General features: G+C 38.3%; 1 protein-coding gene across 2 annotated transcripts in view; it reads right to left on the reverse strand.

Annotated features, from left to right (window-relative positions):
* Positions 1-26,609, reverse strand: part of MGAT4A (alpha-1,3-mannosyl-glycoprotein 4-beta-N-acetylglucosaminyltransferase A) — a 72,499-nt gene extending 45,890 nt beyond the window's left edge. For both annotated transcript variants that reach the window (XM_074608793.1, XM_074608801.1), the window contains exons 1-2: positions 26,444-26,609; positions 22,825-23,139 (exon numbers count right to left, since the gene is read on the reverse strand). In XM_074608793.1, coding sequence (XP_074464894.1) covers positions 22,825-22,918 — 94 coding nt within the window. In that variant the 5' untranslated portion in view covers positions 22,919-23,139; positions 26,444-26,609. The remainder of the gene's footprint in view (positions 1-22,824; positions 23,140-26,443) is intronic.
* Positions 26,610-26,959: the final 350 nt, after the last annotated feature.

A 26,959-nucleotide genomic window follows, 5' to 3' on the forward strand; every position in this document is an offset into this window, starting at 1 on the left:
ACAGACAGATCAAACAAGGGTCAGGGACTGCTCAGCTATGCCACATCTGAAATCCAATCAAGTTTGCACAGCCCAGCACAATCCCACCCGAGTTAGGCACCTTAGCATTTACACAGCATTCAGAGGGAAGAGTGAGCTGCACCAGACACTGATGCAAAGCAGGCATCAAGGGGGGTATGCCCCTCACCTTAGCCCCAGACAGGGGCAGCCTTTGAGTCCTCATTACTCAGCACCACAAGGCAATTCTGAATCTTTTCTTGGAACAGATGCCCACAATTCCTTTCTTTTAAGCAGCATAATGTGAATGGTGCCTTACAAAAGCACAGGTTACACCTTTTGAAAGCCCTCTCTGAATACTTTGTAAGAATGAGTAGAATTTGACAGTATTGCAGACATACTAATTTCAAAGCCAAATTTTAACTCATGGTATTGTCAGTGCCTGCAAGAACAAAAATTTTGATCAAAATCCTGCTAATGTAAATACATACATGTATTCTTTGAAAGGGAGAGGGAAACATCAAAACTCATTTGCTGTTATGTTGCCTATGCCCTTGCCAGCCAGCAAAATAAGCATCCCTGGTTTCTGCATCTTTCCTTCTTCCAATCGTCATTTCCTCAAGTCTCCTGCTCACCATCATGACTCTCCTTCAGCCCATCTACAGACATGGATTGGAGTATTTTAAGTGATTTTAAACCATGTAATCAATATTCCAACCACACAGCTTTCATCCATAGACATATCTTTTTTGTTATTTACCTATGAATTCCTAGCCTTTTAGTACTGCAATGGTAGGGAAACAGGTTTTGCAAGCAATTTGAATCTCTTCCTGTTGCTACATTACAGTAACACATGGGGTAAAAAAAGAATTACAGTCAACTTTCCCTTGTTAATAATGCTGCATTTCCTCCAGTTTTATTGAACTTCTTTCAATTTACATTTATTTTCTTTTTTTTGTAGCTGGGATGTACTGTTCTGATTATGTTTAGAAAACATAATTAGCTAAAATGCCCTCTGTTTTGAAGACAGAAAAATAAAAACATAGTTCACTACCTCTTAAAAACATTTCCCTTGCCAGCCTTATTTTTCCTTTTTTCATTAAAGCCAAATGGTTATTCCTTTTGTGCCAACAAACCCAGAACACAGATGCTGGCCCACAATACAACACTAGGCACACTAAACACTGACAACTGAATCCAGACTGCTATTTGAAACAGGACTTGGTGCTTCAGTCAGCAGTATTGAGAAGGCCAGGAAAATTTTCTGGAGTTTCTGGCACAAAGGGCATTCTTACTTGCCAGTGATAACCCAAAGAAATCAAAGATTGCTTGGAACCATGTCTACTAGTTACAGTAAGGTTACAAAATATTTTAACAGCTAAATGAATATAGAATTGTACTAGTATGGAAGCCACACTCAAGTATGAGAGTGATTCCCTCCCCAAAATGAATGGGTGATAGCAGGTTATATAGATCCCTGTTAACTTCTGTCTAAACAGGGAAGAACAGGTGACCCACAAAAGGACTTGCAAGGTTTTATTGAGGGTTTCTATAGCAGTGGATAGCCTCAAAAGCAGCCTGGAGCACCAGGTCTCCCTTCTTGTCTTTCTTCATGGTAAAAGATAGCAAAGTTTGGTACTTCTGTTCTTCCTACTTCGAAAGGGCTAAACCTGTCTGTGGCAGAGTCTGTATTTCTCCGGGGAAAATGGCAAGAAGCCTATGGAACACATAGTTCAGACTCCAGCACCTCAGGTAGGATGAATTCAGGTCTTCCTCTCTTGATTTATACAAATTCTTGTTGGAGACCTTTTCTTTTCCTACACTTAGTACAAGATAGCAGCACATCACACACAGTACTCCAATGATTCTGGTGCTCTAAGGAACAGCAGAGGCCTAGGACCAATAATTTACTTAGGAATACATCAAGGAGTGAACTGCAGTAGTTCCCTGCCACCTCCACCTAGCAAACTCCATAATGCAAAATCAGAAATATCTTATTGCTAAACTCAGCTTTTAAGCAGAGATTAAGGTTTTTCTGCCTCCCTAATTCAGGTAGGTAATACAAAAATAGGAACTAGAGGACCTTTATAACTCCACAACAAATTAAAAATATGTCATAAAACTACAAGAAACTTAGAGCCCCACTGAAAAGGCAGTTTTATCACATGAAGAAATGAAAACTGTAGTTTCATATTAAGAACTACCAATAAAAATCCCTTACTGCGGAGATAACACTTCCGGAGGAGGCAGCTGTTATAACACCTTTAATTTACAATTAATATAATATGTCAAAAATAAAAGAGGTAATTAGTTAATTTCTTTCTAAAGAAATTTAAAACTATGCATGCAGAAGTAAACTTTTATTTTCATAAATTATCATAGCAGTTTTTGAGCAAAGAATATAGTTTCACAACTGTGGCACTGTAAAATTTTTCCCAGTAGAAGTATTACAAAGAAGTTCAGTTCTGAGGCTCCCAGTGAACAGTACTGGTATTGCATTTATGGTACTTGAGACCTCAAAACTCTGAATTCCTTTAAGAAGTACTAGTTGATTGGTTCAAAGTAGTCAGCTTCTTACAGCTGCTTCAACCAGATATCTAGGTTAAGGAGGCTGCTCTAAAAGATAAGTAAACTCTTGAAACCCATCCTTCAAAAATGTATGACAATTTTTTTTTGTTAAGTCACAATATTATTCAGACAAGTAAAACTAAAAAATGCTAACATTAAAAATATAATTATATTTTAAGTCAACTACCCTATGAGTATTTTTTCATGTTATTTACACAAAACAAAGTAAAAAACATCCTTTGCAAGAACTTAAGTAATTTAAAACATTTACATTTCTAACACAACCACGGCTAGCATTTTTTATGTATTTGAGACCAATGTGTAATTTGGCCTTCTGAATATGACTGCCTGTACTTTGAAACAAAACAAATTAAATTTAAATTTCTAACAGTTATATCTTTAGCATACTTGCAGTACTTCAAAGCATTGATCAACTGCTCAGATACTTATTACTTAACAAACAAACCAGTAACATCAAATCTCATCTCATACTGAAAGGCACTTGGCAAAGGAGAAAATACTTCTTAGGGTCTTACAGTACCACCAATAGCAGTCACCACTTCAGACCCAGACTTTAGAAGAGTAAGTGTCCCTTAAGGCATCAGTTTATAAACACTCTAATTTGATTTTTGAGCATTCTTGACTCTTTAAGTACTCGGGAATGAACCTACAAGTCTAAGTTTAAGGATCTACTTTTATTTAAACTTCGACTTACCTCAAGTTTGGTAAGCATTGTATATACAAAAAAGTCAATAGTGTAGGCAATATTTTCAAAACACATTTGACCATTTAGTGTTTTATTGTTCAAAGGTTTCTCTAAAACCTAAAGAAATTGAATTGACTTTTTGTCAAAAGTATCAAACCACTTTTTTCATTGCTGTTACAGTAAAAAGGAAAACACCAGGCCTAAAACCGTAAGGGAAACAGTCACAGAGATCAGTGGTCACCATCATGAAAAAAATATCTGTTTCTACAGTATTATAAATGACCTTTCTTCTTATGCTGAAACCTAGAGTAATTTAAGAAATTAGAGGAAGAAATTCAGACAGTAAGTTATTGGCCTTGTACAGCTGATGGAAGAACCCCAAAAATACCTGTTCTCTGACAAATAAAACATCCCTCTAATAGCAGCTGTAGCCAACATCAAACATATCTGGTCTCCAATAGTTTCAGCATACAGTCATATCTTTATTTAAGAATAATATGCTATTTTACATTGAAACAAGAAGGCGATGCTTTTCCATACTTCGTTCTGGAAGCCAAATAGATCAAATAAAAATAACTAGCCCTCCTACTTCAAATGAAAATATCTTGTTAAGAAATTACTTGAAAACTGAAAGCATTAATTCTTCATAATTTTCTCTTAAACTTGAGTAGTTTCAGCAAAACTCCAGAAGCTTGGCTTGATGTTGCGCACTTCTTGAAAAGTTAGCACTATGTTAACTCAGTTTGTTTTCTCAACCTTTTTTCCCATGTTGCAAGATGTCCTCCTAAATATGCAGAACCTAGAATTTAGACAAGCTCACTTGAAAGTTGATGCAGTATTTTGAAAATTAAAAATTCAAACCAAACTGTGAAGCTTTGCAAGTTTTTGACCAGAGATGGAATCTCAGCTCTCAGCCTACTCTTCCTTCTCTGGGTTATTTATGGCTCTCCCACTAAACAACTGTTAAAAAAGAAAGTCATTCCCAAGAGACACCATTAGCCTAAGTTACAAACTCAGTCCATTCTCCTCTTAGCCACAGACAGCCTCAATTACATTATTTGATTTTTGCTCCAAATTTAGACAGCTCATAAGCTAAGTTTTAAATCAGATGACAATTTCTTAAGCTCAACATGGAGCTTCTGAACATTTTAGCATACATCTAGTTTCTTAGTTTTGAGTCTTCTACTACTAGTCTGATCTGTTTATGTACTTCAACCCGTGACTTTTTAAGAGCAAAGAGCTTTCCCTTGGGATAAAAAAGGGCATCAAAGTAAAGGAACAAGATAACATGCCGTAGTTTGAATTTACAAAAGCATTTTGCAGATAAATTCAGCTCAACTAAGAGCAAGACAAGTACAGAGGACTTAGCTTTAACACATTGTAGGCCCGATTTATATCTCCTACTCTTATCCAAGTAAGAACTCTTGAAACCTCTCACCCCCTTTGTACGTTAAATAGGAACAGGAAGAATTGACTGCCGTTTGACACACAGACAAAAGGCTCTGGTTGGCAACAAAGCATTGCACACAAATATTCAATTAGTAAAACGAGTAAGGGCAGGAACAGATACCTGATGTGGCAGGACCTTTCATCTATCCAAGAGGGAGATATTAAAATCATTATTCAAATGAACAGCATCTCACTGGCAACAGTACTAAATTCATCAATATAATAGTTAAGTTTATGGCCAATCCTAGTGACAACCCTTTCAGTTTTCTTCTTCCAACCCCAGGGCTCCCTCTCCTTAGACCCTCACTCAAAACCAACACAGCCTGAACCTTCTCAAAAAAAAGGGGGGGGGGCTTCAGCTGAAGCCATTTGTGCTACCAGTTACAGGTTCCATAGCAAGTGTCTCATTCTTGTGCATACTCTGTTGAAGACTTATTAAAATGCCATTAAATAAACACTTACATCTGTGAAAATACACTGTAGTAAGTGCTTATTCAGGTACTTTTGTGATTAGTTATTATACAACTCATTTACTCCCATTATAAAAACCCCACAGTAGTTACCATCATGCCACAGGTCAGAGACAGTAACAAGCATCATGTATTAATTCATTACACTTGCATCAAGGATGTCGGTCAACTCACAGGTTGATACAAAATAGAGGTCTTAATGGACTGAGACCTTCCATGCTGAGTTTTATGTAGTCAGTGGGTGTGGCAAAAGCAGGTTACCCTTCAATGAATTAGGGATCCGTCAACATGCCAGCCAATTCAACCTGGCATAGCTTTTACAAGAACATTTCTTTGTTCGGCTACATAAGGTGAAAAAATAAGTTCATCACTTCCCCCCAAAGCAGTTCAGATGCTTTATGTGATCCATGAAATTGTGGTATCAAGTACATCAGTACCCAGTAAATCAGGACAATACCTGCACTGACCTGCACTTCATTCCCACAAAGATGCATGCAACATGTATTTCTCAGACCATGCTTGATCCATAATACTCAAGTACCTTACCAGCTAGTATTTTGTAGTATCACCTGATCAAACAGTTATCCTTTTAAATTAAAATCCTGCTACGTTAATAGGTAGCAGACTAAATTATTTCCACTGTCAATCAAAAATAGAAAGACCAAATTCCTCTAGTAAATCAAAAGAGATTCTTACTACACTAGTACTTAAGTAATTTTCAACTTAATCTTAAAACTGAAGAAGGCTAGATTTCTTATTTTGTGTGGGTTTTGCAAAATGTTAACTGTAAATACAATTACCCAATACGGTGATACAAGATCCTGCTCGCACTGTACAATCATCCAGCATACACATAAAGATGCACAGACAAGAAATACATAGTGGCATTTACTGAGGAAATACAAATATTGCTTCCATTGCCCTTTGGAAGTGACTCCAAAGCTCAGAAGATATTCACGAGGCACAAATCAAGCGCTGCATTCTCAGATGTCTGACTGAGGAGAAGTGAGCAGAGGAATTGTCAAACCAATCATACAGTCATGGCAAAAAGCTCTGTCCACACAAAAGAGATATTAAGATGTTCCAGAATCCACCTGTGACATTTAGGCTTATAAAAAACAGCAAAACATTGTAACAAGCTGTGGTAATTATCAAGTGTCAAAACCTGTACATAGGCACAAATCATATCTATACCCAGCAATGTCAAATAGTGAAGAGTAAAGAAGGTCTTAAAAATTGCCCCCCAAAATTAAATCTCAAGTGTGCTTACAAATCAGATTCTGATTTTGTCTGGAAACTGCCTAAAAACTGGTATACCGTGTCCTTGAAATGTTACAATGTATTAACATGGATGACTACTCCCCATAAACTAATTAGCTTCCTTGCTCTTAAGTGAAATTAAAACCTTTTATAAGCAAGTTATGATAAGTTATAAAATCTGAAGCAGAAAAGTAATCAACCATGCAAATACAGAATAAAGCTGTATACTGTAAATGCTAACAACAGGCATGCTATAAATAAAAGCTCTTAAGAAAACTGCTCAAGGTCAATTTTTTATCAGTCCTCCTTGAACACATGATCCTGTGGGCCTTTTTAGTTACAGAGTTTATAGCTATGCCTATTCATAAAGCTATGTTATTATTTTGAAGGGATTAGAGAATACACAATTGTTTTATAAGTATATTATTCTGTGGAATTAAAGATAGTAAAGTAAGATAGATGATTTATATATGAAAAATACTTCCAACTAATCATGACAAAACATTTTCTGCTTCATGAAACAAACAAAAAAGGTCTTGTATCAAGATTTAGGAAAACAAGTGGGCAAGTCATTCTTTTATCCTTAATCTTGTTACTCAAATTGACAGGTCATTTCAGCAATCCGGTATTTCAATCTACCAAAACAATCCAGCAGAATTACTGTTTATTGCCCTTGTTTTCCACACAAATATACTTATTAGGACTAGAAATATTTTTTTAAATTGCTTATTTAAATAGCTTTCACTGTGAAAACAGTTTATTTTTAAGTGAAGATTCTGCAGGTTTTTCTAAATTTATGTTTAAAAAATAACATAAGAATTATAATTTTAGTTTTTCATTGCAACTTGTTCACATTTTGCACTTCAAGGATCTGTATAAACAAATAATGTTTTTTCTTCTCTCCAATTCTAATGCACTAGCACAAGTCTGCGTGTTTGCTTTGCAACTTTCAGGGCTTGATCCAATCTCAGTCCGGGTACTTTTGTTTAAACATTCTTTTGCAGCAGGAGCTGAAGTTGTTTTCGCTAAAGTTTTTTAAGCAATCTGAATATGATCCTTTGTAATATCAACTAATAAAACCCTCCTATTTTGAAATGTAAATTTCAGAATCAGTTTACTTGTAAACAATCTTTTGAAAAAGTAACCCCCCCGCTTTCTCAGAGATTCCACATATACAAACAAAGCAGAAAAATGGAAGTACTAAACAGATTGGACTCTGAAAACCCACTTCCTCTCCCATTTTTTATATCTTTAATATAAATACGGTAAAATGCTACAGTTAACCAATCCAAAAGGAAGCATGTAGTAGTACATTAGGCAGGTTTGGTTTGTTGGTTTTGTGGGTTTTTTTGTTTGTTTGTTTTGTGTTTTTTGTTTTTTTTTCTTTTTCCCCTGAAAAGCTACCGAATAAAACATTTTCCTAGAGGAAAAACAATCCTAAGCAATCAGAAAGTCAAAGAAGCCAAAGTAGAATTGTGACAACTAATGAATCATTTACTTAAGAAGTATTTTAAGAGCTGGACAGAGCAGCCAGGAACAGCTTAAAATGTCTCCAGATGCAATTGCTCTTCTTCATCTCTATATACAAATTGTTCAATACAGAAAGGTCATAATTTAGAAAGTTTCCTATACAGTTATAAAACCCACTATCACACCACTCTCAAATCTCCGCTGATGAGGCCTCACAGGGGGTCTGAATGTTCCTTTGGACACAAGGAATAAAAAGAATAACATATCGGAAAACCCAGACACCCACAACTAAGGAGGTCAAGTCAACAGAAGCATATGGTGTTCTGTCTGTGCATTGGCTTCAGACAATAAGGATAATTAAACACACGATTTGTTTGAGAAGAGTTATTAGCAGCACTTGAGCTGAAGGTCTTCTTTTAAAACAAAGAACAGCAAGTTACAATGACATAAAAAAAATAAAGAAATCTCACATTTGCAATTTCTTTGTCCTGATCTGACTGTTAACTTAACTAGCATTCACACTTCTTTGCCTAAGACACAATATTGCCTGGGACTCTATGGATGAATATAGTCCTGAGGGCTTTTTAGTTTCCACCTATTTGGTTTTTATTTTATTCCCAGTGCTAAGAAGCACTGTCAACTCTGCTGGAATTTCTTCTTTAAAAGGGAAAGTGATATAAAAAGGTCACTGAAATCATATGCTAAATCAGCTCCACAATAAGTAATCAGCATTTAACATATCTCTAGCCCTGAATAGAAACACTACAAAATAAATAAAAGCTTCATAGATTCCATTCTTAAAAAGCAAAGCTGTACAAGGAAAATTATCACAACTTTGTGTAGACATACATAGCACAAAGAGTTCAGTTTAAGAAATTAATAGAAAAAGAGCTCAGCTGAGTATGCAATCCACTGAATTCATGTAATTTGGACATCAGCTCTTTACAGCGCCAGAAAAAATTACCTTCAAACAACCTTCACCAAACCCCTCCACTTCGATATTTCTTACTTGCATTGCATAAGACTCAAAGCATACAACAATGTAAAAGAAACTAGGAAATGGTCAACAATAACATCACACTATTACCACAAAAACAGGAACACAATTTCTAGTGACAAATTGTACAAAGATCATTATGTTATGATTATTTTTTCAAAGTAACTGTCAATTAAAAAGCCATGCTACAACTCTGACTAAAATCTTATGCAGAAGATCTACTACTGCTCAAGCAAGCATGAAGCTCCAGTTCAGGCAAGTGTTAATCATACCACTGCAACACACTTTATTTTTAAGATACAGGATAGGTTGATATCTAGCCTGCATTCTTGGCAACACTGAAGGACTAAAGCACATTAGCTGAAAGAAAGCATTCCCATTGTATTTTTTTATCATATTAGAATAAACCAATCCATTGTACATTTCTGCAGAAATGCCTGTATTAAGCATAGGTATTGCATCCATTTATTGTGTTTGTTTCCTCATTTAGTTTATATGTGTTTGTGTATATATATATATGCACACACTTCACTGCTACCAATAAACAAGAATATCTTCTTAAAAGTACATAATAGTTAATTATGCTCATTTCTAACTAGACATATGAAAGAAGCCGTAACCACTTATGCTGATCCTAGCAGACTGTGGCTTCATAATGTAGCTATTGGCATCTGTGTGGTATCATAGTTTCAGCATTAAATATGCCAAAATCTAACCCTGGTAAAACAATTCTTTCACATCTGTTAAAAAAGAACAAGAGACAACCTCTTCACCTGAAATACAGATTTGCTGACAGTGTAAACAAATGTAATTACCCTTTAGGTAATTCAACCCCTTGCAGTCAATTCGACTACAAGTCATCTGTGAGATCTCGTGTTTCTCCTCAGATCTCAATCAGACAATATTTTCAGCTACTTTCTACAAACAAGCACACATACCTATATTAAGATATCAAATCAAAATAGTCATACTATCTAGTGATCTCAAATTACTGGAGGGTTTTGGTTATGTTTTTTTTTAAATGAAAAATATTTCCCTGCATACCACCTTTTTATAAGCTACTGAATTTCTAATTCAATTTACCAAAATAGCATTCTCTGCCATAAAAGAATTCATGAAAATAGGGTCTTTGATTCTCCTTGTTATTGATTTGATAAGTTAAAACTGGAAAAGGGATTTGAAAGAGAAAACAAGTTTCCATAAGAATTCATGGTAAAAAAGTTTCTGTTGAAAGTGTTTGTTTATCCAAACTAGGGTGCACAAACAGTAAACCAATTTTCCAAATCAATTTGGTAATCATTCAAGCTTCCTCTAATCATGTCACTCACATCTTGCAAATGGCCAGTCATCAACTGAACCTGTATTCTACACATTTTTAATATCTTTTACATATCTGATGCCCTCACACCAACTTCCTGCTTTAATAGCTACAGTTATAGCTATATGTTAAGATTAAAGAGGTAAAGTTTTAGTCAAGGATTACATGCATTATTCCTTGTATTCATGATGTACACACATATGAAAATTCAAAAATGATCTGAAATCAACTTACTTTTTTCCCTTCTCCAGCTCTTGGTACACCAGTAAACTGTGTTGCTGACATAACACAATGTTAACAAACATAACACAACATTAACAGCTGGAACCAAAGCCAGACAGTGCCTTTCATAATGCCTAATGTTGAGGGACTTCATCAATCAAAGGATAAAATAAAAAATTTTTGGTTAAAAATTGAGAAAAAAGTGCAAGTTTAGTTCTTTTCATTCTGAAAACACCCAGAAATCTTAAATAATAACCATAATTTAGAGAATACTGATGGCAGACTTTAATACTAGTTAGGAAAAGCATACACGCAGATAGGTCTGCATTTGAAAAAAACAGACAGAATCAGGTATGGTTTAAGAGATGATCATCACGCCAATCAATATGTAATTGTGAGCACTAGTGTATCTCAAGCTTGTAATTATGGCATTACACCAATTCAAAATTCAACTCTAGCTGGACACCTGAAACTAGTTTAATCTTAACTCTAACATGGTCTCTATGTATCATATTTGTTTTGCCATCGTTTCACAGGCAACTTCCATATGAATAAAAAGAAAATGAGTAAAAGGTTAAAAAAATCAAGGACAGGGAGAGGATGAACAGACGTGTTTATGTCATATGCAAATGACAGAACAAATAATATACTTCAACAGATCAGAATTTCAATCATGGCAAACAAAGCCATAAACAGGAAGAGAGTGGTCTAGAAGCAGTAACAAACGTTTTCACAAGGTTAGAGAAGGCACTACTTGGTTTCTAGTTAGACTTGACTAAGGCCATTGGAATATGTCACACAGTATAAGAAAGCAAAATGGTTTTTTTTGTGAGAAGTAGTGTATCCAAAATACTCAGTGCAGAAAATTAATATTTTGGTTTAACTCTCCCAAATCACCTTGTTAATCATATATTTTTAATTATTTTCCCATTACACTACTCTTAGTCAATATTATTGAACATTAGTTTGTGATGCTACAATGCCACAGGGAAATGTGGTTCCATTTGTATTTCAAATGGGTTAAGGCTTCTGAGTAGAATTATAACTTTCATATTGATCCTTTCTGTAACAAGGAAGCAAAGAGTCTGTGGAAGAACTAACACAGCATAGGAATTATTCCCACAGAAGATATTCAAGAAGCATCATGGGGCTATAAAACCACACCTTAATAAAGATGAATTGAAATAAAGTATGTTTTGATTTTCCCTTACAGGAAAGGCTTTGGTTTTTGCTAAAGATTGTTTAAAAAACTGTTTGCATTACAAAAATTGTATGTAAAATTCCATTTTTACTTTTGAAAGATGCAAATCAATACAGCCATAGGATAGACATTTCCATTACTTTTATGCCATTATATTGCAGTAGATAAATCAATCTGCTATAAAGCTTTTTTTGAGAATGAAGGGTACAGTCAACTGCATCAGCCACCAACTCCACAGTTTCACTTAAATACCACAAATGGCAACACCCCTTTTGGCTTAACAATCAGACTTAGACATTTAATTTCCATTTAAAAAATGTATCTATAACATCTCAATAAACAACATAGCAAAGTAGCCATAAATGACTTTTTGCTCTATGGCACATTTAATGATGACAGTAAACGTACAAACACTAAGTAAGAGGCACCACAAGACCAGATACAGATAAAAGCAAACAGCTTAAGCACAGACTCTTGCCAGACCCAGAAGGCTATTCTCTACTAATTCAAAAAAGGACCAAGTACAAAAATACACCCACGAACACAATCACAAGCAGTTTGTTCCCCTAAACCAGCAGTATCATGAACAATCAAGAACTAATATATACAATTTATGTGTAAATGTCTGCTTGAGTTTTATTTAAAACAGCGCTCTCACCTGGCACTCTGGTAATTTTGTATGCCTAGAGAGAGCCAAGACTGTGGGGCGGGGAGGGAATACCCAAACCCTAACATAGATACTGCATCCACACAAGTTTCACAGATTTGTCTTCCTACAGCTGTTTCCACGCCTTCTCACTTACAGGGACTTCTATCCTAGTGGCCCCAGCACTTCCCGAAGACTCCCATCCACACCCCCAGGACCCTCCATTCCTCCGCCACTGTAAACCCAGGCAGCAGAACCAGTGTTTGACCCTTAGCACGCAACTCCTCATGCTGTCCCCTATGTATGTCTTCCCATACACATATCTTTTCCATGCATTAACAGCATTTGCCTTTAACCACTATCTAGGCAAAAGACAGCAGTACTGCAGCACAGAGCTCTGCACCCATCATGTGGTCAGTGGGAACACAAGCAGTGGCTGCACAGCTAGCAAAGCTCAACACGGCTGCTGAGCTCCAGCCCTTCCCTCCACAGGGCCAAGTGGATGGAGGCTCTGTCACGGTCCTAACAGCCCGTTTCCTCCAAACTTAGAGGAATATTGCAGAAATACAGTGTTACTGACAACACAGAATTTGAACCAAGTGAGGAGGGCAGCAAAAAAAAAAAAAAAAAAATTATGAAGGAGCGACAGAGGGGAAAAAGAGGATACAGCAGCATGTCTTAAGGCAAAAGAAGCTGCAGTGACATTTCAACTTTTGAAAAAAGTTAACCACCTAACATTCCATCCTATGTTCATTATCTGTGTCATTAGTTTATCAATATGACTGCACCAGCGAACAACTTAAAGCCATTAGTACCGAATATACAAACATATTGTGAATGTCCTAGCATCATTTTTTTTCCTGCATGAGGACAAACTCTCAACTTCACCCAACTGAAACCTTTGATTCCTGCCACCTATGCATAGCTAAAATACCACAAAACCCAATGCAATTCATCTCTGGATCCCCAAAATACAAGAGAAAGAAGTCTTCCATTCAGTTATAGCTCATTCCAAGTAAAAAACTTTATCAAACTAAGTTAAATACAGTTAGATTTAAAGCAATGTATTACAAATACAGGGAAAACCATTAGCCTCTTTTTCAGTGTCTCTGTATAATATAAAATTGCACATTTATTGTATACAGTTGCCTTCTCAGTAAAGCAGTGTGGAGAACAAGGGAAAATGAGCCCCAACCTAAAAAGGTCATCTCCACCTACGAACGTATGTGTCCCATTTAAATCAGAAGAGAAAACAGTTATTCTGCCACACAGGAGTTTGAGAATGGTCTCCCCTATTTCTATCTAGGGCCTCCCTGATCAACAGATACATTTGTGCAAAGCGAAAATGTTTAACCTTGACATTTCCACGCAAACAAACTCTTCAACACATGCACCTCTATACATCCTCCAGAAAGTGACTCGCAACACGTTTGCCAACCAACCAGGCAGTAACTGAGTGGTAGATTCCTCTCAGACACCCCAAAAGCATGTGGACTATTGTGCAATTGCTCAGCAACTACTTATCACAAATATGCACTTACATAAAACTTCCCAAAGGTGTCACTTATTGTGCACACTTAAACAATCTCTGTGTACACATTTGGGATTTCTGGTCATGCAGTAACCTGGTCAGCAACAGGATGTCTGTGCACCCACCCATCCGGGGATAATAGGCTCAAGATCTGAAGGATTTCTGCCCAGGCAAGATTTCTATGAAGAAAAAGAAGTCATGTCCAGGAAAACCTAGGTGTTTGTATTCCAAATCTTCTCCAAGAATCATCATACTATATGCTCACACTCTGTTGAACATTCAGGGCTCAGATTTTTGAGAGCTAATATGCTGTATATTCTCAGATGGATTCACTCAGCTACAGACATATGTGGCAAGGAAACAAAGCACACAGGAAAGTAGAACCATGACACAGAAAGAAAAAGTAACCATTCAGTTCTTACAACCTGAAAGCTCCTGAAAACTTAACATGATTTGTTTCTACCACAGAATGGTCAGTAACTCTGGATTTCTGTACATGTAAATCAAGACACTCTTACTTTACACAATTGCTTTCCCTCCCCTCAGAAACCAACAAAACATACACACCAAGAACTACAGCAAGAAAAGCTAGCTTCCTAAATTAAAATTAGATTAGTAACAGTAGATCCACAGGCAAATGTTTAACATTTTAATACATTAGAAGAAAACTAATCTATCAAAAGATAACCAGTCAAAAGACTGCCACTACCTCACAATTAACAAGGCTAAGAGCTGAAACTTTTAGAAATTCTTATTAGCTTAGGCACAAAATTCAAGCATTGCAGAATGTTGATTATTATTTCCATACGTGCTAGTGGGTTGAGGTTGCTGAGGTTGGTTTTTTGTGCCTTGACAACTGTGTTGAACAAGCTCTGCTTCTGAGAACGTATTCTTTCTAACTTGTCCTCCTTGCAAACAACTTGGGATCAAAGCTTCACGATGCTTGCACATCACTGCAAATTAACAACCTTGTAAGTCAAATGTGATGGAATCAAATTTGTTTTATTCAAGTCTTTCTGCAACAGTACCTCTAAAGCTTGTCTCTAGGGCTGTGCAACTAAGTATGAGGGCTGTTTATTTGCAGAACTACTTTAGTAGTGATTTGTAATGGAAAAAAGATTTAGTTCAGCCCATTTCTGAACTGTCTGAGAAAACACACATATTCACAGTGTTGATATGTAAGACCATGATGTATCTGTGGGCTACAATAGCAACATTTATGCATGATAAGCACAGGAAACTTTAAAATTATTTTTGAGCTTAAGATAGTAAAATTAAATACTGCTACAAGCTAAAACAGGTTTTCTGTTGTTTACTGTAAGATAGATGGGTGGCATGTCTGTGGGACGCATCTACAGGAATAGACAGAAAACTGCATGAAAGCCAAGCAGACAACCAGAAAAGCAGCTGGAAGCACAGCTCTAGAAGACTGTCTAGAGTAATTGCTTTTTAGGCAGAGACTATATGGAATAAAGCCTTGCACTGTGAGCAAAGAAACCACTTTCCATTCACTTTCTGCCATGTTCAGGAAAACAAAACATTATTAACAAAACTAAATTGTAGACTTATCAGTGTCTCATCCTAAAAAGAAACAACTTAGAGAATTCTAATCCTCAAGGCTGTATCAATAACAGAAAAAGCTTTTTTGTTATTGAGGCAGCAAATATAGTCATGACTACACATCAGGAATAAGGTTACTCAGTAAGATGCTACTCTAAACAGTGGGGATGAAGAAAGAAAAAAGAAAAAAAGTCACACTTGAAAATAAAAACAAGTCACTTTGGGGGATTTTTCTAACACAATATTTTCATGGTTCCTAGCTATAGAAATGGCTGTGGACATTAACAATAAAAGGTTAAGTGAATCTGCTAAAATACAAGCAAACTTTTTATGTATTTTAAGGGATCAAATTTTATGATAATAGAGGGCAACTCTCACACATCTAATGCAAACATCAATATTATTTAGTAATTTAGTAATGAAATGCACCATCATACTGCTCTTGGCACAAGAAGAGAAACTTGACAAAGGTCAAGAACACCCAGTATAACTCAGGTTAGAAGGGACTTCTAGGGGTCATCTGGTCCAACTCCCCGCTCAAGACTAATTTCAGCAAGATAGCTAGTTCAAAGTTAGAACATTGCTGCCAGCTGTAGGTCTTCCCTGAGACTTATTTTGGGAGTGTCATATTGACTTTAAAAACCAATGTAACTCACTCCTTTTGTGCTAGCCCAAATCTCTATTGGTACCAAACATGGTATTGGTCTTTGACTTGCCATCACTGGTTTAACTTGTTCATGGCAATTCTTCACCCCTCCCAATGACCTACTTCAGTATGTAACTGTACTTCCCATTACAAATTTTTTTTCCACTACCTAACCATGATCTCCCTTTCAGTTTCAGTCCCTTATATCCTGTTATTCACTATGGCCACAAACAACCGATTGTGTCCTTTTTTTTGGTTTTTTTTGGTAAGAACTTTTGAAGTATTTGAAAATTACTTTCCTGTCTCGCTTCTCACACCTTTCCTTTAAGCTAAGGAATGTCAGGACGCTGACCTTCCCTTAAAATTCAAATTTTCTAGATCTTTAATCACTTGTTGCTCCTTTGAACCTCACCTAATGGACCTTTTCTTTGCAGTGCACCATTCAGAAGTGGACACAGTGCCAAGCAGAGAGAAGATTTTCTGTATCTTGCTGGGGTAGAAGTCATACTTCTTTACTTCTTAACACCCCTTTTCTGTTCAATTTCTTTTGTTTTCTGCAATAACATGATGACTCACACTTAGCATGCGATTTACAATAAACTGCCATTACTAACTAGAATCCCAACACCAAATTTCTTCCCCATTCTTTAGGTATACATTTGATTTTCTTCTGCTTTACTGCACCCTATGTTTTGTCTGGGGACTTTCACCTACCTTCAACCCTCCATTCACCCCCTGCTTCCTGACTAGGTCTCCAATTTGCATAAATTATTTTAAACTTCAATCTCTGCCTACCTTCACTGTTCTTCCCAGCATGGTACTGTTTGAAATTTAGTAAGAAATCTCCCCCTCTCATCACCCAGGTTCACTAAGGAAAATGTCAGCCACCACCAAAACTAGGATAGTTCCTTGCGAAGCCCCTCTTCCTCACTGTTAAGAATGTGACCATGTATCTATTGTAACTACTCTAGGAAGACAGTTACTAGCAAGAAGATAAATACACACTGGTTTACAATCCATTGCAAAGGTTTCTTAGTAGGTACATCTCTTACAGTAGGGTACGAGCAGCTGTGTCAGATGCAACTTTCTTTCCAGGGTTGGCTAAATTACTCATGTGATAGTCTTTGCACAGGAGCATCAACCAGCATTTTGGAGGATTCATGCAAGCATAGAAGACTGAGGCTGAAGAAGTATTAAGAGAAGCCACACTGAGCAGAAGTATTGCCTTTCCACAACACTGAGGACAGGGCCACAATCAGAAGCAGTACCTCAAGATGCTGGCTGAGTCTGATCACATTAAATGCTCTGGGAGCAACCAAATTTTAGAATCACTTAAACTGTCAAGCTAACCTAGCTAGCAGGTTACAAAAAAAAGCAAGGGGACAAGGCAGTGCTGCAAAAGCCCCTTTGATTGTGATTCTTGCCACTGCACCTCACCAAAAGCACTGGTGTCAGAGAAGTTCTCCTGCAACAGGCACAAAACAAGACAAAAAGACACTGCAGACCTAAACACTGTCCACCTGAACAGCTGGGGTATATACATATTCTGTTCAATTCACCTGGGACAGTGTGTTCACTACCTGCACAGGACTCTCAGTAACCATTCCAAACGTACATTCCTGATTTCCTTTAATGAAATTCAACTCCTATTCTTAATATCAATAGGCTATATGCCTTTTTTTTTTTCAGTTTTGGAAACCAAGCTTGAAGTGTATTTTAAATAAAGACCAGAGTAATGTTCATGTGCTGGTGTTAAAAAGAAAAAGGAACTCCTATTTCCTTTAATTTTAGCTCCTGGAAGGTCTGCAACAGATCTGCAGACCTGTTAACAGAAAGGAAAAAAAGACCTCTCTTCTCCAAACAAACTGGCATAAATTGTTACATGCACTTTCTACTTTAGCATCCCATCCCTTCCCCTACCTCCACTCTTCCCAGTTTGTAGTCTATTTAACTTTTTTGGTTGGTTAGTCTAAATTCACATCAGTGGGAAATCAGCACAGAACTCTGAAAATTGGAAGGTGCAGACCGTAATCAGCATTTACTCGAATAACAGCTTCTCTTAGGATCAAAGCATTAAGTAAGGTTGGTTACGGTTGCAAAATACTAACATGTATCTCTCAGATTTCTGATCTATTTTTAAACAGAATATTTGCATAACCACTGCCAAGGAAATAAATAAATGCATCTTGCCCTGTTTCCTCCATGGTTCTGTAGGACTCTTCTCCCTCTGGGAATTAATATTCCTGGTTCTTACTCCAAAATTTTCCACCATTGGCTGATGCTTTTTGTTTTAGTCTCAGTTTTCTTATGCTTGCTGTTAAGTTTAGATATTTTTCAGCACTTACAATTATTGTGCCTGAGAAATAGTGCGCTAATTCTAATTTTATGAAAACAGCCAGAGGAGAAAGAAGACAACAGTTTTATTTTACAGCCCAGACCATTTTCTCTCCAAATGAGAGAAAATATCATGCTTAAAACAAAACAGTAGCTACGACCATCACTACTTAACTATGAGTGAATATTCAGCAAACTAGGAAGCTGGTGAAATATCTTAAAAGTCCTCTTAGAGGTCTTCCCATGTGAATTTAAATCAGCGTACCAAAATAAGCCATCCTCATACAATGAGGAGATCCTGCAGTTACAGCATCGCCCTTGGATGAACTGAAAATCAGATGCTTTTTCAACTAATCCTTTATCTGTAAAGAAGAACATGTTTTACATGGGAAATAGAGAACATACACTACTAGTTTCAGATTGCTCTGAAAACTGTGTAGCTTAGACAATCCTGAAGGGTTAAGTTGCATCAGAGTTTCACAATACATATTCCATACACGTCCTCACCACTTCAAGTAGCCAAATGCCTTCTAGAAGTGACACAAGACACTGCCAACTACTGTCTTTCACCAAGAACAAAGCACACATACTTTAAACAAAAAACTGCTCTACTTTTTTTTTTTTGGGGGGGGGGATATTGGGGGTTATTGGGTTGGTTTTTGGTTTGGGTTTTTTTTCTTTTTTTAATCAAAGGCAGCAGAATCAGAGTAGGAATTTAACATAGGAAGCAAGTAATGAGGTTGATGAATGCTTTGCTGAGGAATGTCATCCTACCACACCTGCCCTAATTCAGTAAAATTATTTACCTTCCTTCCCAATTTCCATGCTGGTGACAGGTATCAGGAAGTTTGTTGACCCAAGAAGAGGAGGTTCTTGAGCATTATGGAGCATAATGCTCTTCCTGGAACATTATGTACTCAGACCACTAGTCACATTAAAGATCAAAGCATCAAGACTACACTCTCTACATATCACACAACAGCTTTGATGTAATTTTTGTGACTGGTGTAATAGGTACGCAGTACTGTTTTGAACTGGTTAGATTGTCTTAAAAGCAGTGCCTTTAGGATAAAAAAATCCAAACCACTCCATTTCTGTAGCTCACAAATGAGGTGGTTAAGACCTATGATGCTGAGCAGGTCACTAGTACCAGAAAGCCTGATTCAGTCAAAAGAGATGGTGTTAAGCATAAAGTTATCACTTGCATAAGAACACAGTCTCAGGAGGAATTCAAGGACATCTTACAGTGAACCGACTAACTGTGAATGTGAAATGACTGCAGATCCTTTAAAAGCGGTCCTTTCGTGCATCAAAGTAATCAGCATTTTGATAAGATTTCCAAAATCTACTTCATTCATGCTAACCATAGCACATTTTTAACTCCTAGAAAGCAGTCTTACAACTGTTTTTCATGAATCCCACAAGAGAGGTCTTTCCCAGGTATATTCAGGGCTTGTACTGCTTCCTTACAACTCCAGTGCTTCTAGACATTGCATGGGGTCCAGAAAGTGACAAAGATCTTGGCCAAATTTTGAACGACCAGAGGTATTTTGGTCAAACTTCTTCAAACACAGTTAACTTCAAAAGCAGAACCCTCTCATTGGCCATTTCATCCAAACAGCAATATCTGCCCCAGGAAAGGTTATTTACATAATCAGACCACTGGGTAAGATAAAGCCATGCTGTGATGGCACTTCAGACAGAGTATTTCCTTCAACTTCTGACAACTTTTCAGCATATCCTTAAAGTTCGTAAACAAACATTCTGCAGAGGCAAATTTTTGCACTTTAAACTAGTACCGAAGTCTGTATCGCTTTGAAGTGTCTAAATCCTATCCTGTATAAACTAGGACTAGGTATATTTACTAGAGGAAGACATGATCTACAAAAATATCACATCATTCCAGTCTTATTGCTATTCTACAAGTGATTCTGCATTTTAAGTAACAATTATCCAAGATCTTAGTTCCTCAATTAAAATTAATCACTTGAAGACTGGATTAGGGTCATTATAAACAAGGTACTAGGCTTCTGCTTTTAAAAAACAAAATTTGTTTTAGCTATCACTGAGAAGCTAGCAATTTGGGGGCTTGCTTTTTCTTTTAAAAAGTGTAAATAGTATTTTTTTTCCAAGTGTATATTTACTTTGTCGACTGAAGACTGACAAATATCTACAGAAATCTAGTGCATGCCATATAAATGTAATGAATAACAAAAGATGATGATCAGAGTATGACACCCCATAGCCTTTCGGTGAATGGGAACAGCAGGCACTGTATTTCCTTCTAATTGAGCCACTCACAAATTTGTAATGAAAAGTGTTATCAATGAACTAAGACACCATCCCACAAGGCTTCCTAAATAAATGTAAAATGATACCAGGCTGGAAAGAAATTCTTAATAAATGTATACCATCAGTTTCTGAACCTATTCCGTTAGTGCAGAAATGTCTCTGATTGAAAACATGGTACTAAATGAACTCAAATCTGTTTTGGTTTTATACAACCTGTGCAAACTAATAAAGTGCTAAACGTAAGTTAAAAACTAAAATAAAATTTAAAAAACAATATTCTATGTATAAATTTCTCTTGAAGCAGCACCTTAAGAGCAAGTTATCTAGACTGTAGTTTCGTAACCATGATTTACAATTAACATGTTAGTGATATCTTGTTACACTGATTTTTATTTAACAAATTACCATCTTCATGCTCAACAACAAGATCTGGAAGAAGATAAATGCAGAACTTTTATACCAACATTAAGAACATATTGATTCTAAGCATTCATATGGGAAAAAGTATAAACACTAGAGCAGTCTGACCAACAAAAGCCTAAATTGTCACCAAGTGCCATATATACTAGTACTCTCTAAATAGCAGGTTTTTGTTAGTTTCTTTTAATGGAGACTTTTCTTTGTGTTACACTTTGACAAAAGAGAACAAGACTTGCAAATCATATGTCAAGTAAGAAAGAAAAAAGCATGAGAAAGAATTTCATAGATAGACACTTTTGCTTAAGTGAAAGCAAAATTCTTGCGAGGTTCTTCAGCAAGAAATTAATCAGTAACATAAAATGTAACTAGAGGATGTGGTATTAGTCAAAATGAAGAAAATACTATTTACAGTACTATTTAGATATCCTTTTCCTGTCAGTCTTTGGCACACCTACACTTTTGTTGTCCAATTAAAAGTTCTATATATTACCACAGCCTTGAGAACCTGACATTTTTTCTGCTGCTTACATTCAGAAGCCTAGCCTACCAACAAACTGCTAGAGCAGAGCTAACACCACAAAGCATCTGCTTCTCCTACAAGTGTCCAATGGGGAAAAAAAATTCAATATGCCACAGAATTCATCTGCTTCTTTTATGCTTAAATAAGGGTTACAACTTGGCTGTGCTACAACAGACGGTATTCCTGGAAAACCTCTGCTTCCTCTTATTAGACCTGAGGCACAACTGAAGATAATATTGTCAGCAGAACAGTCAGAACAAACCACGTAGCAATCTGACTTTTAAAATTACTTGATCTTTGAAGGACATAGTCTACTATTTTTCAAGAGATCAGATGTTTATAAAGAAAAAACAAAACAAAACCAAAAAAGCCTTTCTTCTTCTAGAAACCATTGCTAAACGAGTTTATTTGCTTTACTGAAGGACAAAACCAAAACATCTTACTTGCACTAAACAATCCTGACCCTCAGAAAAACTGAATTTTCCAAGGTTCACATGTAGCGCAATAAGATCAACAAAGATAAATAAAAAGGTAGAAGTCTGTTACGCATAATAGTTACTCAATTATTTCATGAGATTGCTTATGTTATGATAATAGATGCATTTCCCATTATCTGGTCAATTTACTCATATTACTTTATTTCTTATATCATACTCTGACAAGACATATTTTACATTTCATTCAAAGACAGCAAGACAAGTCTTTCAATGATGTTGATTGGCAGTTTGCCACTGCTATCACTGAATCATCGGGGAAAACAGAAAGCAGCACCAAAAATAACATTCTCCAGCCAGGTCCATTGGCCATATGTTACAAGGTGGGGGGAGAAAATAAAAGACAAAAAAAAACAGGAAAAAACCAAACAATAACAAAAAACAGAGACCATATGTTTTCCCTACAACTATAAACCAGAAAAAAAAAAAAAAGACCCAAACCACAACTATTCAGCCTGGACCAACCCCTTCCTCCAACAGTAGCATTGGCTTTCTTCAGGTACATTTTTTTTTCTTTTTAAAACAGGATCACTCTAAGTTAATTTTCATGAACCTACTGGCAAGTGTTTATTCCTCACCAAGGCAATACCTTCTGGAGCAGAGCTAGTCAACAAGCAGTTTACAGACTGCTGACGTACAGCAGCGGTGCACATGCCTATACTATTCATTCCTCTGACATACAACCACATGAAGGTCAGTTTAGTTTTTTAGCCTTTTACTTACCTTTCCCATTTTGCCATGCAGTATACCAGGACAAACTGAGGAAAGTAGTGATGAAAACTAACACGGTGGCCACAGTTCCATTTCGGAGCCTCATCTCATTTCAGCATCACACTTGTTTATGTTCTATTAGCGATGAGGACCTATCTGTTGGGCTTGCTGCAATGAAGTCAGCTGAAGTCCACCAGCAGCAGTTGGCCAGTAGCAACACGACACGTAGCGCTCACATATCAGAGGTATCATAAATCAATCCATTTCAAAGTGATTTAAGTTTTCTTACAGTTCTCATAAATTAAACTTCTCTTTATTCTTCTACTCCTGTTTAAAGGAAACAAAATTTTAACAGTTGATGCCAAAAATATAAGTTATAAGAGTCCCCCATGTACCAAAATACATTAAAGAAATACTACTATATGCTCATTGGTGTGGCTTACATGGACCTCCCTTGCACCACCTCAGTCTAGGCTCAGAGAATAAAACTTGTTAGATTAATTTGTCTTTTTTCTGGAGGAGCTGTATTTCACATGAATTTGATCATTAAAGGACAAACATACACATCACCAACATCACAATTTTATCATAAACTCAAGGCAAGATCATGCATTACCTGGCACATAATGAACTGATACAAAAGTTGTTTTCAGGGAGCCAGCAACTCAAGGCCCCACTCATAAGCACACACTTCGACAAAACCCCTCTGAAATCAGTGAGGCCTAATGTAATGGCAGCAGCAGAACCACCTGCAGCAAACTGACAGACCAGAGCTTTAAACAGCATTTACAAACCTGCATCACTCAACTTTCTCTGCTCAGTGCAAGAGTATTTGATCCATCCGCAACCATTTTTTTTCCTGGTTTAGCTGCAGCTAAAGCACAGACTACAGTCACACATGCAGAGATGTTCAATCTATACCAACTGGCAACAACCCAAAAGCCCTACAAAATGCCATGATATGACCATATCACTCCTCTACCTCTGCCACACAGGCACGAGGACAAAACACAGAAGTTACCTACAGTTCAATTTTATCCCAGATGAAGGTTCCATATCCTGGGATTAGAAATCCTTAACTGGCCAAACACAGCCATTACCTAACCGCACTGTCCTAACTGAGCAAGAGAATAAATCAACTGACCTTAAAAACTAAAGGTGGGGGGGAGGGGGCAGAGGGGAGATTTGTTTCTAAAGCACTAAATCATCCTTTACAGTAGCTCAAACATTAACACTTTACATTCTTTTAAGGCACTGCCAGTTTTTCCCCGCTATAAACTACATTTGATACAAGTATGCTATCCAGCAATAAATAACTTGCTTTGAATTTTCCTTGGAAGCAATCTCTGTCACACTCTTGCCTGGGTGTGTTTAGAACAACAGAGGAAAAATACCTTTTGTTATTACAGTACCAAGAGATTCCAGTCAAATCTCTCTTCCCAAGCTTGTATTGCAGAACACGCTACCTTTATGGAGGAGCTTGCAAAACAAAACGTAACCAACAGGCATGGTTAACAATTGAACAGAAGAGAGCAACAACGTTGCAGAAATACACCCTCTTGCATTCAAAACTTGGTCACAACATCCAGGTTACACAAAGTGTTTAACTTCAGACTAGGATTACCTCACATATAATGCCAGTAATATGCTCTGTTTTGAGGAACTTTCGTCACAGATAGGTTTGTGGCTTTAAACATTAACTCAGAAATCACTTCCTATGAGGAAGGAAACAAATACAAGTACATGGGAAGCAGACAAAGTGGATGGTAAAATTCAGTAAGAAACAAAATAATGAGCAGGAATAGAAAGAACCGTGAAAGGCTTTACAATATGAAAAACCTGAATTCAGCACAATGAAAGATAAAGACAACTGAGAGACCTATAGAAAGCTAACACAGAGAGCATTGCATGTCAGAAAATATCATCAGCATCAGCACTTTAAACAGGACATGGACATAATAAAAGCCAGAAGGGTAGGCAATAGTAATTAGGTGAGAAGATAAAAGTCTGAGTGAACTTTAATAGCAAGGAGAGGCAAAGATCTCAAAACTCCAAGGTTTTGTAAGGCCTGTCTACATGGATTTAGGAAGTTCAGGTGATTGCCAGACTACCAGAATAAGCGACTGGGATACCAATAAGGTCAATGACACTAACAGTTTAACACGGCTTAAGCAGTCATGAAGCAAGGATGTCTAAACTATAATCTACCATTACCATTATTTTAGCAGCAGCCAGATCTCTCTGGAGCAGCTCAGGTGTGCATGAAGGACTGAAGGACCAGGCTGCAAACTAGACAGATTATCCCACTGTGAGCAAGAGACAGCTGGTCCGACATGCAAACAAGGGAGGGCAGCCAGGAAAGTAGAAATATCATTTGATAATGCAAGGAAAGTGGACTGCTTGCCTTGCCAGAAAATGTGGGCATCACTTTAATGTTTGCTGCAATAAAATCAGGATGTTGTGATCAGGGCTTCTCACTGTGCTATTTGATTCCACAAAAAATGCAGCCTGAAAGAATTCAGAAATAAAAAATAATAATAATTTACAAAAAAAAAAAACACAGCAGCAACATGATTCAATTAGCAGCAAGCATGCACAACATTGTGTCAAATCAATAACTATCATGGTTTTGGAGTTGGCTGGTTCTGCTTTTATCCTCCTCTTCTGGTGTTGTACCCGCTCCCTTTAGCGCAGGCACCAGCAGCTCAGCACTACTTGGATGATTTATCCAAGCGTTTCACTACACCAAACTGCACACATCAAGGCCACGCGTGAACCAGAAGCCTTCCCCGCTTTTAAAAACGCAGAGAGTTAAAACAGCAGAAATCCATGCGTAGACGCACATAAATTATTTAACACCGCACACACACACACCCCAGGTGGTCACTTTAGGTTCGCTCAATAATTTACCACCGAAACGCTTCAGCAAACCCCGTCACCGGCGGCCGCTAACGGCCGTTACCTCAGGCTCGCCGGCGCCCTGCCATTTCGCAGCCCAGTCCCCTTCAAGCCCGGGGAAGGGGGAGGGCGACCCGCTCCCTCCCGCCCTGGAAACCGTCCCGAATAAATCGGGACCTTCCCCGGTGTTTCTCTGCAGCGGTGGGGACTATTTAGTCAGGGCAGCGAAAAAACAAAACAAAACAAAAAAAAAAAAACAAAAACAACGGAGGCGGGGGAGACAACGCACCAGCTCCGAGGGAGGGGAAGGAGAACGGCGGTCCGGGGAGCGGCGCGGCGCCCGGTGCATCGGAGAGAGATCGCGAAGGGGGCGGGGGGGAAGGAAGAAGGACAGGAAACACCAAACTCTGCCGAACCCCCAGCACGCAGGGAGGAGGAGGAAGGGTGGACAGAGGAAGAAGGGACAGCAGCGCTCCCCAGGCGGAGAAAGAGGGGGAGCAGCGCCGCTCTGCCCCGGACCCCCCAGCCCCACGGGGCGAAGGGAGGGGGGAACAGCAGCAAGCCCTCCCTTACACCTACCGCCGCCGGGCAGGTGCATGCGAGCGTAGAAGGGTGCCTGCGTGCGGGTGGGGGAGCAGGACGTCCCCTACAACCTCCCGCCTACCCTCCCTTCACCGAGCCCGGGACGCGCGGGGGGGGCTAAGACCCGGGGGCGGCCGCTGCCCCTCCTCACCTGCGCGCGGCGTTCCAGCAGGGGGAGCCGCGGGGCGGCGGGCGGGCGCGCGGCAGCGGAGCGACTGTGTTAGCTCGCGCCGGGGCTCTCCCTCACCCTCGCTCGCTCGCCCGCCCCTCGCCAGCGACGCAGCCGGCTCGCGCAACCACCCCTCCCGCCCCGCCCCACTCCGTATGGAACCGCCCCGGAGTTCCGCCCCGCCCACTCGCGCGGAAACCCCGCCCAGCGGCCAGGCGCCCGTCCCCCCCCGCCGGCTGCCAATGGGCGCCGCCGCGTCGGGGAGCGTCGCTCATTGGCTGGGCGGCCTGCCGCTCTCTTCGGCCGCGGCTATAAAAGACTCAGTCTCGCGAGGGTTCCCTCAGTAGCTGAGGCGGGAATGGTGGAAGAGGGGGTTTGCTAGGGCTTCTCTGTCCGCAGTGTGTCCTGTTTTTTGGCTGTGCGTTTTGGGGTTCATTGTTCTGGAAGAGTCCCAAGAAAGGCTTAGCTGCCCTAGCACTTGCTTACTTGTTGCCCCGT

This window comes from Larus michahellis, chromosome 1 (assembly GCF_964199755.1).
Source record: "Larus michahellis chromosome 1, bLarMic1.1, whole genome shotgun sequence".
Lineage (NCBI taxonomy): Eukaryota > Metazoa > Chordata > Aves > Charadriiformes > Laridae > Larus > Larus michahellis.